The sequence below is a fragment of the Phyllobates terribilis genome, unplaced genomic scaffold (assembly GCF_046119375.1).
Source record: "Phyllobates terribilis strain yellow unplaced genomic scaffold, ASM4611937v1 Scaffold_1__5_contigs__length_1240528914, whole genome shotgun sequence".
Taxonomy (NCBI): Eukaryota; Metazoa; Chordata; class Amphibia; order Anura; family Dendrobatidae; genus Phyllobates; species Phyllobates terribilis.
This window is the reverse complement of record NW_027362761.1, coordinates 413657974-413669555: the sequence shown is the minus strand read 5'-3', so window position 1 is coordinate 413669555 and position 11582 is coordinate 413657974. Positions and strand designations below refer to the sequence as shown.

The window sequence follows — 11582 nt, the reverse complement described above, 5'->3', positions numbered from 1 at the left end:
AATTCCTGACCTCTTTTCCTAAAATGTATGCAAATAACATAAAAAAGTATAAAATTCATATAAACAAATAAAAAACACCACATGTACCTGTAATGGTCATTGTTATTACTGTTTTTTTCTGTTAAAACTACATACACTTTAAAGGCATGTAAACCATAATACCCTTATTTGTGTAATAAAAAAATAATAATAGCAAAACAAAGTCAATTTTTTGTAGTACCTAAAAAGGAGTTTTGGTGGCATTTCAGGGGATTCCGTTATGTATAGACCCCTAATACTTTATGAACTGAAACATTTTTGCTAATGGTAGGAGCAATCGGAAACAATGGAATTCTCTCCAGCTTCTTTGCACCAGTTAACAGGTAATTTTATAACAGATCATCATAAATGACAGCATAGGATTTGTCAATGAGATCTTTACGATCTGATTTGACAAGAGAGATTTTACTTTTCTGTGCTTGCCTTTCACCATGCAGCAGGAGCAATTCAGGTAATAAGATTATATTAGTAATAGAGATGAGGTAAGCGGTAAAGTATAAGGATCTTTTTTCATTTTTAACTTTTTGGTGGCCCTTTTGTGGTTTAGAAAAATGGCAGCCAGTGACCATCATTTTGCCAAATCTGCGCAAAGCGAATTGCAATTTGATAAATGCGGATTTTTGGAAAATTTGAGAAGAATTCAATTCCACTTAACTAGATTCGCTCACCTATAATTAGGGAAAATGACATAATGCAACTATCTAATGCTAAAGTGAAGGAACCTCAAAGTCGGTGGTACTCTTACAGGCCAATACTTATCCAACATCTGAGGCTTATTTTACTGGACTGGACTGTGCACTATTAATTGTATATAAGGTTGCAGAGAAGGAATTATCCTTTTGCGTTCTTGCTACTTGATCACTTGGCTGAGTGAATGATTCTGGCATTTTATTAAAGAAGTACTCATCATATCAATTTTTTTTATCTCCTTGCAGTCATCATATTATACAGCACTGTGTACTTACAATTGCTGATTTTGCCTTTTTACTCAGATGATTATTCTCTTTTTCTATTTCTCTGCTCTATGTAGAAACAGGATGTCTCTTTTCTCTACATGAATCATTCTCCTTTTCAACTCCTGACCTCACTGCCCCCTCCTCCCCCATGCCAGGGACTTTTGCAGTGACTCATGACTGATACAGGGAAAATTGACCTCCTATTTCTAGATAGAACTTAGAAGTTTCAGCTAGTCAGTTTTTAATCGAGTGATGTCATAGACATAATGGTAAACAGAATGATTAACTGGATAGAGAGACAAAATGAGCAAGTGTAAGTACATAGTGCTATATAATATGATAATTGCAATATATTAAGAGGATAAAAACTATGATGGCAGGAGTGCTTCTATAAAAAGGACTAGTCCCCTAAATAAAATTGACATAGTGTATCTGTTGTGTCACTTTCCTGTTCCATTTGTTTTGTAAAATCTTACTGCAAAGTTATGTCTGCAATTATGCACAACTGCAACAATAAGAAAAAAAATGCACGTGAATACGCCTGGTCTTTTCAGACCTGTATGATGCAGTTTTTATTGTGCATTCAATTTTTAGGTTTTGTAATGGAATATAAAAACCAGGAACCAAAATATATAAAGTTTCAATCACTATATCACCTGTATGAAATGATTAATTATTGGGATTTTCTCATTTTGAATGACTTAGTGCAGCATGTCTTTTTCTGTAAGTTGCAAAATCTAACACCTGTCTCAGAGCTACATTTTACTAACTGAATGATACTCCAGCAAGTCAAGGACCATGTATCTTAAGTACTTAGAAGTCCTTGGCCAGAAGCAAACAAAATACATGGAAAGTGTGCTATTATATCTTGTGCCCTGGCAGTTACCTGGGAAAGCAATTTTTAAAGGAATGTATTGAAAGTCTAGTTATATACTGCTGTAAATTTATATTCAATATAGAGTAGAAAAATAGACATTTAATATCTGCCTAAGATACTTAATATGAATGCATAGTGATTTAGAAAAATATTTTGTGAAAAATGCAATATTAATAAAAGCACAAAAAAACACACAATTTTCTATCATAAAATAGAATACCCTTAAAATTGGAAAATCCGCCTCTACATAAGTGGAGATGTGCAAACTAGAAGTAACCAAAGGAGACAGAAATCCATTTGTTCATAATACGAATACAATTATACGCCTTACAGTATATAGCAACCTAATGACACATCCGGTACCATCTGCATACAATTGTTGTGTGCCCACACTAGTCTCTATTGTTTTCCATGCCCTGGTACAGGAGAAGGATCCAGAGGGGAGAGAGAGCGGTTAGGCCTATGTATTCTACCTCCATGAATTCGAGCATTGCTCTTATGTGGACTTGGACCTACAGTAACATGCTCATTCTTCAGAGAAGAGGTCTCACTGGTACCACCACCACAAGTCCTGCTAACATAGGTTGCTTCTTTAGATGCACTCAGCAGTTGTATCCCCTGTTGCATGGCACTCACAAACATTTGTGCAGATTGCTGGTGATGCTGTGACATTAATAATAGATTAGATGCAATTTTTTCTAAAATTGCATTCTGCTGCATTATAAGTTCAGAACTGGATTTCTCTGAAGCCATAATCTGCTTGAGGGATTTACTCATATCCTTCACATGACCATTAAGAACATTCAACTTCCTGGACATAGTTTTGCGGAATTGGCTCTGTTCAGTGTAAATGAGGGCTGTGTGCTCACTGATGTCATTCCTTATCGCTGGTGGAACTTGGTCACTGCTGAAGGGAGACATCATTGGTAGTTCATTAAATGTCTCATCAGATATGGGCTTCTGACCGTTTGTGCTATGTTGCTCTTCTTTTGCAGGTTGAATATCTTGTAACATGAAGTAATCATTCGGTTTGATGGATTCAAAATGACTTGAAAGCGGAGACATATAAATTTCAGATTTTTCTTCTTCCATGTCACTGAATTCTGACTTATCATGAAGAACATCAGTCAACGCCATGCTGGTCGATATTCCTAAGTAAAAAAAATGAGAAAGCGGTTATATCTCAACTTAATGGATTACTTAAGCATAAATTAGTCTAAATATTTAATTTACTAACTCGAATCATATGGTTTGAAAATAATTGTATCACGTAGTTTCAGTTACTTATGGTGTATTAAAAGCAAAGTGAGTATTAACGAAATTGAAGTTACCATCTATCCACAGTGGGGGTCCACCTGCTGGTACCCACACTGATCGGGAGAGTGAGGAATTTTTATCCAAGATGGGAAACTTTCATCCCTGCCACAAAATGGAATGCCAGGCCAGATGAGCAAGAGCACTGTTGCTCCATTCTAACAGGGACAAAAGTGCCCCGTTCTGCTGATCAGTACTAGTCACAGTGGTTTGACCTCCACCAATCAATACGTTATGACCTATCCTGTGAATATGTAAACCGAAAAAATTGTATTTTCTGGAACTATTAAATGCAAATTGATCACTTGTATTAACATCTTAATTGTGAAAAACATTAAATACATTAAGCTCTAATTATTTATATGTTGCCTCTATCAATTGATCACCAGACTGTAAGCATATACATTTAAAGGAAATGTGTCATCTGAAAAAGACTTAGGGCCTGATTCCCTAAAGTTTTTACATCAGAATTCTGAACTAAAACACCTTTAAAATGCAACATTTTTTAACAACTTTCAAAAAATTTAGCAACTTTTGGTGTTTTCACACCAGTCTTGACCAGATGCACCAAAATTGACTAAGCATGGGCGGTGTCAAAGCCTGACTGAAGTACATCTCTGACAGAGGTTTATGGTGCTTAAAAGATGCTCCTAATTCATTAAGTGGAATGCACCCCATAACAGTGGCGTACTGGCAATGGCGGCGTGCCAAGCGACTGCTATGGGGGGCCCCCGCATCGGGTTGCTCCTCTGGCCAGTCAGCACCACCCCCCACGGCGCATTCAACTGCATTGGCAGATGCCAATACAGTTGAAGGCAGTGATGGAGGAGGGAGCATCATATGACACTCCCTCTCCCATCATTCATCCTCTGCGTCTGACGCAGCGGGCGCAATGACGTCACTTCATCGGCACACGCTGTGTCAGACAGTGGAGTTGCTGAAGTGAGGATATGCGCTGCAGAGACCAAAGCAGCAGGTAATTGAGCAGCGGTGAGTATTATTGTTTTTATTTATTTTTAAAATCAGTGAGTACGTGGTGCCCATTGTACCCTATGGGCTGTGCCTTTAACCCTATGTGGGTGGGCTGCATTTTACAGTGTGGAGGACCATTGGGAGTACATTATACTGTGTGGAGGACCATGGGGAGTGCATTATATTGTGTGCTCGACAATGGGGAGTGCATTTTACTGTGTGGAGGACCATGGGGAGTGCATTATATTGTGTGCTGGACCATGGGGAGTGCATTTTACTGTATGGAGGACTGTGGGGAGTGATTATACTGTGTGGAAGACCATGGGGAGTGCATTATGTTGTGTGCTCGACCATGGGGAGTGCATTTTACTGTGTGGAGGACCATAGGGAGTGCATTATACTCTGTGGAGGACCATGGGGAGAGAATTATACTGTGTGGAGAACCATGGGGAGTGCATTATACTGATTGCAGGACCATGGGGAGTGAATTATACTGTATGCAAGCAATTATACAGTACGGAGGTTTGTGTGAGGTTCATTATACTGTTTGGAGGGCTATATGGCGGTCACAGTTGGGGGATCAGGAATATATGAGTTTAGCCATTTCACATTACAAACCCTTTTACCACCTCTCTTACTCTCAGAGCATGGTCACTTCTGCTCTGCTGCTCATCCCCCACAATGCCTGTCCGGAGTTGTGTCAGTAATCACACTTATATCTGTTGTGCTGATGGCAACTTGTAATTACTTTGAAGTGAGAGCAGAGGAGGTAGTCATTACATTTCACACAAGAGTAGCCTTAAACAGACTGCTCCTGTGTGAGATGTAATGTGTCATGCCGGTGACTTGCACAGGTGATAAGCGCCTCCCTACTCACTGAGGTCACCACTCTGCAATTCCCAGTTGCAGGCTGAGCTACCTGCTGCTGCATCTTCCTGCTGTTGGTAAGGCTGTGTGCCCACAATGCGGATTTAATGCATTTCCGTGGCGCCATTTCTGCCGCAAAAATGCATTAAAAACGCATGTGAAGTTGTCTGCCATGTTTCCGCAGCACAACCATGTATTGTGCATAATCACGGCAAAATCGCCACCACTGACTTGCATTTAACCGCATAACATCTGCATGCATACATGTATGCATGCGTATGTTATGCAGTTCAATGCGTGTATGGTACCCGGGTCTGGAGAAGAGGAGACTCTCCTCCAGACACGGGTACCATTACTAAAAAAAGAATTAAAACGTAAAAAATACAACAAAACATTATGCTTACTTTTCCGGCTGCCCCCGGTCTCCACTCTGGTGGCTTCCTCTGTCATCGGCGTCCCACGATGTTCTGAAAGGACCTGCAGTGATGTCATTTAGTCATACGATGGTCGCATGAACTGTCAGCTGACTAAATGATGCCAGCGCAGGTCCTTTCTAAACACCATGGGATGACAGGACAGAGCTCGCCACCGGAGAAGGTGACTGGGGGCCATCGGAGAGGTATGTATAATGTTTTTTTTTATTTTTTATGTTTTAATTCTTTTTTTTTTACTATTCATGCTGCATTTAAAGCAGCATAAGTAGGCCACACACTATAAATCCATTCTCATTTAAAGAAATTTCTGTATTTTCATGACTTTGAAAATTGTACATTCACACTGAAGGCATCAAAACTATGAATTAACACATGTGGAATTATATACTTAACAAAAAAGTGTGAAACAACTGAAAATATGTCTTATATTCTAGGTTCTTCAAAGTAGCCACCTTTTGCTTTGATGACAGCTTTGCACACTCTTGGCATTCTCTTGATGAGCTTCAAGAGGTAGTCACCGGAAATGGTTTTCACTTCACAGGTGTGCCCTGTCAGGTTTAATAAGTGGGATTTCTTGCCTTATAAATGGGGTTGGGACCATCAGTTGTGTTGTGCAGACGTCAGGTGGATACACAGCTGATAGTCCTACTGAATAGACTGTTAGAATTTGTATTATGGCAAGAAAAAAGCAGCTAAGTAAAGAAAAAAATGAGTGGCCATCATTACTTTAAGAAATGAAGGTCAGTCAGTTCGAAAAATTGGGAAAACTTTGAAAGTGTCCCCAACTGCAGTTGCAAAAACCATCAAGCGCTACAAAGAAACTGGCTCACATTAGGACTGCCCCAAGAAAGGAAGACCAAGAGTCACCTCTGCTTCTGAGGATAAGTTTATCTGAGTCACCAGCCTCAGAAATCGCAGGTTAACAGCAGCTCAGATTAGAGACCAGGTCAATGCCACACAGAGTTCTAGCAGCAGACACATCTCTACAACAACTGTTAAGAGGAGACTTTGTGCAGCAGGCCTTCATGGTAAAATAGCTGCTAGGAAACCACTGCTAAGGACTGGCAACAAGCAGAAGATACAAGTTTGGGCTAAACAACACAAGGAATGGACATTAGACCAGTGGAAATCTGTGCTTTGGTCTGATGAGTCCAAATTTGAGATCTTTGGTTCCAACCACAGTATCTTTGTGCGAAGCAGAAAAGGTGAACGGATGGACCCTACATGCCTGGTTCCCACCGTGAAGCATGGAGGAGGAGGTATGATGGTGTGGGAGTGCTTTGCTGGTGACACTGTTGGGTATTTATTCAAAATTGAAGGCATGGCTACCACAGCATCTTGCAGCGGCATGCTATTCCATCCGGTTTGCGTTTAGTTGGACCATCATTTATTTTTCAACAGGACAATGACCCCAAACACACCTCCAGGCTGTGTAAGGGCTATTTGACCAAGAGGGAGAGTGATGGGGTGCTACGCCAGATGACCTGGCCTCCACAGTCACCAGACCTGAACCAATCGAGATGGTTTGGGGTGAGCTGGACAGCAGAGTGAAGGCAAAAAGGCCAACAAGTGCTAAGCATCTCTGGGAACTCCTTCAAGATTGTTAGAAGACCATTTCCGGTGACTACCTCTTGAAGCTCATCAAGAGAATGCCAAGAGTGTGCAAAGCAGATTATTTGTCAAAAGATAGCATGCTTAATATCAAATTTTATGTGGAAATCTGAACTTTAACTTCCTGTAAAATAAATAATTGTTTAAAAAATACATTAATTTTCCTAACACATTCCAACCAGGATGTTATGGATTTGAACAGTGTACTATGGCTTAATCATACAAATAGAAATAGGAATGGAATGGTATAACTGATGTCAATTACTTTTACTCTTGTTGATAGACTGAATGACCCTAGTCACCAGTCCTTCTCAGATCATTGTAGTTTTATCTGAAGACCAAATTAATAAAATAATCTTTAATATACTGTCGGAAGCACTTTATGTGAAATATTAACAAGTAATGGCCACACAAGATCCCATTTAAAAACAAGTTTTCTTCATGAGGCAATGCCTTTAAGAGTTTTTTTTAAATACAAAAGAGTATTGGAAGAAATACTCTTAAAATATGATACAATCTGAACTGAAAACAGAGCAAGGGCTAGAACACAGCATTGCAAGATCCAACTACCGTCTACAAAATTTCCTTTTGTCAAATTGGATAATCTTGAAAGGAAAATATAATATTGATTTTTATCGACTCTCACAATAAACAATTGAATTTCTATTATGAGGGGGAAAACGTTGCTGCTTTTCCTTAGGTAAAATATAACCAAGCATAAAACTGGATTATTTTGTTATCATTTGCTTCGAAGACTTGACAAGGAAGCGGTCAAGTGTTGATTTGTTACAAGCAAGAATCATCTCTTTTATGAACCAACTTGAATGTACCATGTTCTGTGCAGAATTAAGGTTACCGGTGTTATCTCTCTGCTATTATCTCGCTATTCATTGCACTTCTATAAACATTCTTACATTGATAGTTTTCGAAAAAGTGTGAATCATAGAAAAGAAAAATACAAGCACATACTTTAATCAATTGCAAAGCACCAACTGAAGAACAGGACCGGACTGATAATAGAAACTTGGCCAAAATCCAATTTCCCCTGGGCTATTCTGAGTTGGGAAAATCAAGATATATTCTTGGCAGTGACAGAAAATGTAGGAATAAGCAGATAACTACTATAATACAATCCCACGGCCCGAGCCTTAACCGGGTGATAAAAAAATGTAAGTACCAATGTTTATCTATTCTGGAGACGTCTTTTTTTTTTTTGGTAATGACTGTACATTCAGATATTTTTATGTCAAAAATGTCGACCGTTCTCCGAGTACGTATTTTCTATTATGCTCAAGGGCAATGGCTTTCGATACAGCTGGTAATAGACATTTTAGTTGTAATTGTTTTATTAGATAGCATAAAGTGCCAAGCAAACTTTTTTTTTTTTCACAGCTGTTGAACTTCTAACTGCAACATGAATGGGGAATCAAAACTCCCAGCTAATTAAATTAACCATTCTGTTAAATAAAGCAAAACTTTGTCATGAAATACTAAACAGATGGGTCGCTGATTTGTACACCAGCCCTAGAGCTCGGCAATGTTGCTTTCAGGCCAAGGAGTTGATGTGGATGATTTGACATTACATTGATTTTTATATTTTCTAATTTCTATGCTATTACCCTTCTGGATAGGTTGACGATCTACTTGGAGTAATAGGTATAAACAAGAGATTGGTTGATAGAACAAAAGCCATGATCTGGATATCGATGAAATGTTATTAAATGCAGATGTACTTCCCATTGCCTACAGATCACTCCTTTTTCTGTGCAAAGTCAGAAGGAAAGAACTTATTAATATAAAACACAGTGCATGCTTCATTAAGTTACAATGGAGTCATCATTGAAGACTGAGGTTGTATTGTATCTGTTTTTAGATGCATAGATCATAAGTGCCAGAACAGATGGAGAACTTGCAATCAACATACCTAGGTGTCATGCAATTATGACATTTTTCACACTAACTTCTCTCATTTTCCTGCATTAATTTACGAGAATGAATTAATAACAATTATTGTACGTGTGCTTATTTAATTTTAGACGTATAATAAAAAAATAAAATGTTCGGTGTAAGTAGAATAAGTCTTTAAAAAAATCAACCTATAATAGCTAAATTTAGACAAGTAAAGATGAACACGAATTTATGAAGTTTAAGATTTGGAGATTTCGAGCAGCACCTCAGGCCATTCTTGAGCTTGCCAAAACATACTACATTGATGCAAGCATAAGGTCACTTAAGATAATTTAATGTTCATGTTTCTGGGAAAATAGTCTACTAGTAGAGTCAACATCCTTATATTTTCAGTTTCTCATTTAAAGGGCTTGTATGGTTTAACCTTCTGTAAGATATGTGCTCCATGCGCATCAGACCAAAAGATTACTTACATACACTACCATTCATTTAGTTGTTTCTAATATATATTGGCTAGAGATAAGCAGATCTGACACAATATGAATTCACCAAATATGGCAGATATTACCTGGAATTTTAATTAGCAGCGAGTTAATTCTTTGCTAATTGAATGTCCCTTATTATACTCTGAAGTCTGTAGAGACCCCAGGGAATAAAAAATCTAAAATGTAGAAAAAAAATAACTAATACTCATTGCTTACCTCCACTGTTCACTCTGGGCTCACATCAGCTGTTCATTCATAGGCTGTCCTGGGCCTATTCACGGATTGAAGTCACTGCCTAGAGTATGTGTCAAAAGGACATCTCTGTTCATGTGCTTTTTAAGGTGGTGGGAATGTGGTGATGTCCTTAAGACACACTCTAGGTCTAGACTTCCTGTTGTGTAAGAAGAAGTGCTGAGGACCATATGAGGGACAGCGAGTAACAGAGGTGGCCAGAGAAATGAGCAGTGAGGTGTTAGTTTTACTTTTTAACCTTTTGCTGGCACTTTACAAACAGCAAAATGGCAACCGGCTGTAGCGAATTGCAAAAAAAATCCATATTCTTGAAAATGTGGATTTTTGTTATATTCGAGTAGAATTCAATTCCAGTGGATTTAAAACTTAACTTTTACTACCAAGAATAAAAGATTTTTGGCAATCCTCAATACAAAATTGGCAATACACATAACAGATATATTAAAAACTGAAAAAGTTGCCTATGTCTCTGTATACTATCATACCCTGACAATAGTCAAAAAATGGCAAAAAGGCATCAGTAAATACTTATATATATAACACATGTTTTAACAGGACCAGACAATGAAGTCCAGAAATGATTATGTACGGTAGGGCAAATGGATACAAAGAAAGGTCTCACCAAATTTGTTGGTCTCCGAGTTCCTCCAAAAGATCCTCATCCATAAAGGCCCATATCATTGAGTCCAAGGAGTCGACTGTCCCTGTCAGTCCCTATTACTTGACTGACCCTTCAGACCCCAAGGCTCCCGCCCTTACAAGGGCAGTCCACAGCTGACCTTATTGATCTGGACAGCCCTGGCGCGTTTCTTCAAAAAATCTTGAGTCATCAGGGGATTGGCACAAAGAACTGTAGAACACAGGGCTGGGCACCCTCTATCTGGGTTGTGTTTTAGGGAATGGCAGATACCATAGGGGCTGCCATCCATTTATAGCCTGTCTAAGTTAGGGAGTAAGAACACCTGTAAATTGGTGCCCTTCCCCTTAGTTATGTAGATATGGCATGATTGGTATATTCAAAAATAAACTAATCAAGTGAACAAATCCAGAACATTCTCACCTCATTGGTCAGGTCAGAATTGTAAAACCATAACATAACTGTGCCCCTGCCAGTAAGCAGAGGGCACGCCCCTCTAAAAAGTTGACTAGTGTGCTTCATGTTTGCGTACCACTGGTTAGTTCTGGGATGTGTATGCCAAATTGGTATTATGGAGCGCAGTATGTGCTCCAAAGTCATCCTCCTACACTTCCGAAGGAGCCGCTGACATCATTTCCAGTGCGTGATCGCGTCACTTCCGGTGCGATGGACCGCAATCTGCGTTCCAAAGCGATTGTGCGCACCACCAACGACGTGCGCGTGCGTCATTTCCAGTGTGCTGGAACGCAATATGCGCTCCAAGAAAGCGCATCACTATAAGCGCCTGCCCAAGTCGCTTCTGGTGCGCTGGACCGCAAGATACATTGCGGGATGCATAATCACAAAACACCCTCACTCCTAAACACACTATGCATTCACAATGGCCCAACAGTAAGAGCCCACAATAACAGCCCCAGGCACCTGTAAACTAGGTATATAGCACAATACGTCAGGATGGTGTTCCATAAGTTAGAAGAGCAAACTCAAGTGTAGGTATTACCAGGATCAATGTTCAATGATAATGGTTCGCTTGCAAAAGGTAGAATAAAGGACGAACAAGGAATGAGGTGTACAGGCTGAGTTAAGAAATATAGGCAAAATGCTTACTGATGAGGTTTTTGCAATTCTCACCTGACCAATGAGGTGAGAATGTTCTGGATTGGTTCACTTGATTAGTTTATTTTTGAATATACCAATCATGACATATCTACATAACTAAGGGGAGGGGCA

General features: G+C 39.2%; 1 protein-coding gene across 3 annotated transcripts in view; it reads right to left on the bottom strand.

Moving 5' to 3' along the window:
• Positions 1–1323: 1323 nt before the first annotated feature.
• SEMA6A (semaphorin 6A) overlaps positions 1324–11582 on the bottom strand; it is a 294872-nt gene continuing 284613 nt past the window's right edge. For all 3 annotated transcript variants that reach the window (XM_073676968.1, XM_073676972.1, XM_073676976.1), the window contains one exon: positions 1324–3023. In XM_073676968.1, coding sequence (XP_073533069.1) covers positions 2272–3023 — 752 coding nt within the window. In that variant the 3' untranslated portion in view covers positions 1324–2271. The remainder of the gene's footprint in view (positions 3024–11582) is intronic.